The sequence below is a fragment of the Schistocerca cancellata genome, chromosome 2 (assembly GCF_023864275.1).
Source record: "Schistocerca cancellata isolate TAMUIC-IGC-003103 chromosome 2, iqSchCanc2.1, whole genome shotgun sequence".
NCBI classification, from domain to species: Eukaryota; Metazoa; Arthropoda; class Insecta; order Orthoptera; family Acrididae; genus Schistocerca; species Schistocerca cancellata.
The window spans coordinates 740,417,972-740,425,313 of record NC_064627.1 but is presented as its reverse complement, the minus strand read 5'-3'; the positions used below and the strand labels follow the sequence as shown (position 1 = coordinate 740,425,313).

The following is a 7,342-nucleotide window of genomic DNA, read 5'->3' as shown; positions in this document are numbered from 1 at the left end:
GCACTATTATCTTACAGCACCTTTGCTACATTATGATGTTCTAGCAGTTAAAAAAGTACATGCATGAATGACTACATGTGAACTGTGAGACTGCTGTGAATACCATGGCAATTAACGGCTAGTATTTTGATATTCTCGCTCATCATTGGGAGCATACACGATTTAATAAAGCAGAATGCACTATTCTCAAATGACAACAAATTGGGAAACCACCATATATCAATTTTAGAATTTTTATTTTCATATCCAACAATAATTTATTACAATAAGAGGAATTCATTCTATTACAGGAGCAAATGAAAAAGACTGCAGGTAATGGTAGAACACCTCCAATGACTGACACACACACACACACACACACACACACACACACACACACACACACGCACACACACACACACACACACACCTATTCCTCTGCTCTCCGAGTTGGTCTAGTTGGGAGGGGGACTGGGAGGGGGGAGAGGGGAGGAGGTGCACACAAGTGCATGTGCATGCGCATCATATACTGTAAAAGATCTGAATTCCTATCTTCAGTACATAAGAGGCATCCAAGACAAAACACTTAAAAATCAATTATAGACTAGTCCTTTTGACTTGAAGCCAATCATTTTTTGTTTATGCATGATCAAAGGCGTGGTTGAAAGGACATGATTAAGAATTTGAGTCTCATTGTTAAAGGCTGTGCTTGCTTGTCTTAACTGAAGGCAGGTAGGTCTATGTTAATTTTAAAAGAACATTACTGTATGTGTTGATTTATTAACTAAAAAATATAATACATACAGATAGATTAAATGTATCAGTAGTGCCAGAATGCTTCTTTTTGGATTATTCAGTTAAGTTGACAATGTAGAATGTAGCAAAAATAACTGGCTTGAAACTTAAAATGAATGAGCTGAATAATACATCCAAGGAGGAGATACTCGTCTTTAATAAATTAATTTAAATTTGACTCCTTAACTAAGAGGAGTAAATAAGGCACCCCTTTTGTAAGAGTTTAAAAGTCACGATATTTTTACTTTTGTTAAGCACAAACAAAATAAAGGCACTGAAAATAGTGCTACCTCTTTAAACCTCTATGAAATATGACAAAATTTCAAAAACTTGCATGTTATATTGGAAGAACAAAATCAAAGACACACAGTTAACTAAGAAAAGCAGCAAAACTGTCAGTCTAGCAATCTGAACAGTCAACATATTTTCACCGAACCCCCTACTGGTTTTCATTTTCCATTCATTGTACAACATTCTGCAACATACAGTGTTTATAAAGAATTTCACCCAGTTGATAACTGAAGAGTCAGATGTGCAGTTGTGTCCCAAACAAAGTAATTTGTGGTGTGTATTTTCACTTTTAACTGTTAACCTGAGAGCCCCAGTAGGCATTCATCTAATTTGTATAGACATGACTTTTTTGTGTTTCTGGCTGATCAAAATAATCTGAAGTGTAAAAACTTTTGAAGATCGAATAAGTATATCAGTTCAAATTGTAAGACATGAAAAATAGTAGTATGTTATTTCAACCATATTTAATATGGATATTCATTCCTTTAAATGGCTTCAATAAAAAAGTCTAATAAGTCAATTAACTGCACAAGCTGATTTTTTTTACAGAATAGAAACCGCATGCTAATGGACTGGCACAAGTGGTATATTTCTTATGTTGGCTACAATAATTATGCCAGTTTATTTGTCAACAACAACAACGAAAATACATCTTTATGTTTTGCACTTAGTACATTGCAGACAGGCACAGCTGCCACAGTTGACATATTAGTATACAAAACAAATTTGATAAATCAATGAGACAGTTGTCTGGTGTCAAAACTGCACACTTCCAACAACAAATTTCTAAATGCTTAAATTTTGTCCTGCAACATAACCAATAATAATATTGGTTTCTGCAGTGTGATAGTCATTTACAGTTAGCATTTTATGTTCTTAGATAGATGCTTTACAAAGTTCAAGACAAAATTTGATAACCTCAAGAATTTGCAATAGATCATTACAAACTGTCTTTGATCACTACAGTGATTCAACAGGAAGTTGCAGGATAGTAACACATACTTTAAACCCACAACAGAATGCACCGTGCAAAGGCACCTGTTATGAAGAAGTACTGAAAATCAGTAATGGCCTAAATTACGCATATCACAGTACACAGCTCAGAACACTGACAACTTTACGTTCTAGATGTTCAAACACTGTTTAAAACTGCTTGGACTCAAAAGGCACACTTCTACACAGTAAGATACCTCTATATTATTTACAAGGCTATTAAACAAAGGTGAATCAAATGTACAAAGTGTTAACACCAATGTGTCATCTGGCAGTAGAAAAATTTTGGAATCTTTGCTGTGGTGCAATACTAGAAACTTTTTAACAACATGCAGTTTTCCAAAAACTGAGGAATACTGAGCACAATGTATTTCTATATTGTACTTCATGTGCCTGAGTGAAGTTACTATGCTTCCTCATCTTTCAGGTCTAAAATCTCACTCACAAACTCTGAAACATTTACGTCCACATTCTGATGCCGAGTTAAGAAAGGATGCTTGAGCAACTTTTCATAGTTGGGTCTCTCTGTGAAGTCTTTCTGCAAGCTGAAACACAATGAAACAACACATTCACCTTTAAGGTTGTTCTAGTATGCACCAAAATGGTTTTTCCGCAACCTTAAGATATCTGAACAATGGATAGTGGAGCTATCCAACTAATGCAAAAATACAAAAATAGCTGCCAAGCATACTGAATGTAATAATCCATTTATTTTATGCATGAGGTAAACACCAATGTAAAAAAAAAAAAAAAATGTGGAAAGGATATAGCAATTTTGGAATGTGTTCCAAATACATGTACTACTACATTTTACATGACTTAATAGTCTTATATCTTTTGCTATTGCAAATTTACAGCTTTGCAGCTACTCTCTTCTTTTTCTGCATCCATGAGGAATGACAACTCATTTATGATCTCAGAAAAGCACTGCATGCACTCTGTGCACTTTATGAACATTGTGTTGCATCCACACACACTATCAACAATGTCTATGGTTCTCAAACAAGGATTTTAATTCTGTATTATACTACAACTAGACATCTTTCAAGCAAATTTTCAATTTAATAACAAATAACTATTTTCAAAGAGGAAATAATACTTTTATAAATATTTATCCCTGACACATAAAAATGTGACAACTTCTCTCTTACCACTGGCAGATGAAGTCTTCGAACTCTGGTGAGAATGTATCAGGAGGCAGTCTTGGTGCATCATCTTTCACAACTTGCTTCAATTGTTCAAATGGTGTACCCCATGTTTTATATGGAAATTTGCCTGTGGCAAGTTCAATAAGAGAGATGCCTAGGCTCCAAACATCAGAGCGAATATCATACTGTGAAGGATTGCCTGTTGGGTCAATGCGCTCTGGCTGCAAACGAAAAATAATATTTATTTATGCCTGCAGAAAACCTAAGGGAATTTGCACTCTTACATTTGCACACAAATTAACTTATTACTAATACAAAAGTCTGTATTATATACACCCACAATAAAGATACAAAATAACTTCTATATAGATTCTGTATTCTTGTTTAAGGTATGAAGCGATGTTTTCTAGCCATAAACGTCCTTTACAAGCAGCCCACAGCCATCAGATAGGAATTTGAGAGTACCCACAAATTCAAAAATAAATTATAAGTTTACTTTACTGGACAATTCTACATATTACATGAATATTCACGTGATTTGTTTACACTGGAAAAAATTATCCTTGTAGATCACACACTACAGTTATTCTTCAGTATAATCAGTAAATTCAGGTAACTGTATTCATGAACAGCACTTGCATATATCAAATTTACTGTTTTAATTAGAGACTATGGGATGATACCATACAACCACCAGCTTTAACACTTCATGCTTGGAGGTCAAGGATATACTCTCATGCCAATCATGTTCTTACCCTGGCAGTAACCTCATTGTTCCACACCACGTAAGATTCTCAATGCAGCAAGGGAAAGGGGGGTGTGGCTGCATGGGTAATTAATGGTACTATCTGACTGACAGAATCTGAATTTTTCTTTTAACTGTTTACACTACACGTGTATTAAGTCATTATATCTCCACTCAAAAGAACTCGTCCATCAGAGTTGTTTGCCTAGTTTTACTTCGGAAAAAAGTAATTTTGATTTTATTCTATTTACTGAGAAAATTTAGGACACCATGAGATGTACCAGCTGTGGTGCTTTAAATAGTGATTATCAAATTTAGGCTAATTTGAATGAGATAACAGCAAATGAGGACACTAGGAACTTGTTTTGAGGTTAAAATATTTTCAAAATAAAACAAAATGGAAGTATTATGCAACAAAAATATTAATATTTGGTCCCTTTGCTCCTGTGCTGCAGTACTTCTGATGAAACTTGCCACCCATCTGACTAGCAATCAAAGCGGATATTGCTATCACACATTTCCACGTTCACACACTACAAAGAGCATTTTCAAGTAATCTCTGTGCCATGAAAGCATCAGATCACACAAATGAAACTAATGATTAGATTAGATTCACTTTCATTCCAATTGATCCGTAGTGAGGAGGTCCTCCAGGATGTGGAACATGTCAGAAAAACAATACATGACAAATATTTACAACTAAAACAAATAAGCTAATGTACCATTCCACAGGTTCCAAGTGGAACACTAAGAGTCATTTTACAAATACTAATGCACTGAATTTAAAATAAAAAAGTTTTTTATTTATTTATAAGGTAATAAACATGTAATACAACTACTGTAATACTTATTTACAATGAACACATTACTGAACTGAAATGGTGCAGCAGTTATGTTGTACTTATATACAAATCAGTTGGTTTTACTAAGAAATTCATCAATGGAGTAGAAGGAGTTGGCCACCAATAAATCCTTTAGGCTTCTCTTAAACTCAATTTCATTGGTTGTTAAGCTTTTTATGGCTGCTGGCAAGTTACTGAAAATGTGTGTTCCTGAATAATGCACACCTTTTTGTACAAGACTAAGTGACTTTAAATCCTTGTGAAGATTATTCTTATTTCTAGTATTGATTCCATGAATTGAGCTGTTGGTTTGAAAAAGTGATATTTTTAATGACAAATTTCATTAAGGAATAAATATATTGGGAAGCATTAGTTAGTATCCCTAGTTCCCTAAACAGGTTTCTGCAGGATGTTCTTGAGTTCACACCACATATAATTCTTACTGCACGTTTTTGTACCCGGAAAACTTTAGCTTGGCTTGATGAATTACCCCAAAAAATAATCCCATATGACATTATGGAATGAAAGTAAGCATAGTATGCCAGCTTTTTCATTTTTATATCCCCTATGTCTGACAAAATTCGCATTGCAAACAGAGATTTGTTAAGACGCTTCAGCAGTTCTGTGGTGTGCTCCTCCCAGTTGAATTTATTATCAAGCTGTAATCCCAAGAATTTAATACTGTCCACTTCTTCTATCTTCTTGTCATCGTATGTTAGACATATACTCTTGGGACACCCCTTACAAGTTCTGAACTGCACGTAGTGTGTTTTTTCAAAGTTTAGTGACAAAGAATTGGCTAGGAACCAGTGATTAATGTCCACAAATATTTTATTGGCTGATCTTTCTAAGACTACACTTGATTTGCTATTTATTGCAATGTTTGTATCTTCGGCAAACAAAACAAACTTGGCATCTGGTAATGTTACTGATGAAAGGTCATTGATATACACAAGAAAAAGTAAGGGCCCAAAATGGAACCTTGTGGGACCCCACATGTAATTAGTTCCCAGTTGGATGATGCCTGATAGCTTGATACATGTCTCTTTCCTAATAACACCCTTTGTTTCCTGCCAGAGATATAAGATTTGAACCATTTTGCAGCATTTCTTACACTATAATATTCTAGTTTACTTAAAAGGATATTGTGTCTTACACAGTCAAATGCCTTTGACAGATCACAAAATATACCAGTTGCCTCCAATTTTTTGTCTAATGAATTAAGCACATTTTCACTGTAAGTGTAGATAGCCTTCTCAATATCAGAACCTTTCAGAAATCCAAACTGTGACTTTGACAGTATGTTATTTGAGATAAGATGATTATAAAGACGACTGTACATTACTTTTTCGAAAATTTTTGAGAATGCTGGCAACAGTGAAATTGGACGGAAATTTGATGCTATTTCTTTATCTCCCTTCTTAAACAGTGGCTTAACTTCAGCGTATTTCAACCATTCAGGAAATATTCCACTGATAAATGACTGGTTACACAGATAGCTTAATATGTTACTTAACTCAGAATCACATTCTTTAATTAACTTCGTTGATATTTCATCATACCCACTAGATGTTTTTGATTTTAAAGATTTTATGATGATGAAATAAAAGAAATTATTCAGATAGTGAAGGGAGACGAAAATTTAATAGTCATGGGTGACTGGAATTCGAGTGTAGGAAAAGGGAGAGAAGGAAACATAGTAGGTGAATATGGATTGGGGCTAAGAAATGAAAGAGGAAGCCGCCTGATAGAATTTTGCACAGAGCACAACCTAATCATAGCTAACACTTGGTTTAAGAATCATGATAGAAGGTTGTATACATGGAAGAACCCTGGAGATACTAAAAGGTATCAGATAGATTATATAATAGTAAGACAGAAATTTAGTAACCAGGTTTTAAATTGTAAGACATTTTCAGGGGCAGATGTGGACTCTGATCACAATCTGTTGGTTATGACCTGTAGATTAAAACTGAAGAAACTGCAAAAAGGTGGGAATTTAAGGAGATGGGACCTGGATAAACTGAAAGAACCAGAGGTTGTACAGAGTTTCAGGGAGAGCATCAGGGAACAATTGACAGGAATGGGGGAAAGAAATACAGTAGAAGAAAAATGGGTAGCTTTGAGGGATGAAGTCGTGAAGGCAGCAGAGGATCAAGTAGGTAAAAGGTGAGGGCTAGTAGAAATCCTTGGGTAACAGAAGAAATATTGAATTTAATTGATGAAAGGAGAAAATATAAAAATACAGTAAATGAAGCAGGCAAAAAGGAATACAAACGTCTCAAAAATGAGATCGACAGGAAGTGCAAAATGGCTAAGCAGGGATGGCTAGAGGACAAATGTAAGGATGTAGAGGCTTATCTCACTAGGGGTAAGATAGATACTGCCTACAGGAAAATTAAAGAGACCTTTGGAGATAAAGAGAACCACATGTATGAACATCAAGAGCTCAGATGGAAACCCAGTTCTAAGCAAAGAAGGGAAAGCAGAAAGGTGGAAGGAGTATATAGAGGGTCTATACAAGAGCGATGCACTTGAGGACAATATTA

The 7,342-nt window shown here is 34.9% G+C and overlaps 1 protein-coding gene across 1 annotated transcript in view; it reads right to left on the bottom strand.

The window, feature by feature from the left end:
• Positions 1-219: 219 nt before the first annotated feature.
• Positions 220-7,342, bottom strand: part of LOC126162539 (dual specificity mitogen-activated protein kinase kinase 6) — a 51,611-nt gene continuing 44,488 nt past the window's right edge. Inside the window, exons 6-7 of the mRNA XM_049919115.1 lie at positions 3,210-3,427; positions 220-2,603 (exon numbers count right to left, since the gene is read on the bottom strand). Coding sequence (XP_049775072.1) covers positions 2,465-2,603; positions 3,210-3,427 — 357 coding nt within the window. The 3' untranslated portion in view covers positions 220-2,464. The remainder of the gene's footprint in view (positions 2,604-3,209; positions 3,428-7,342) is intronic.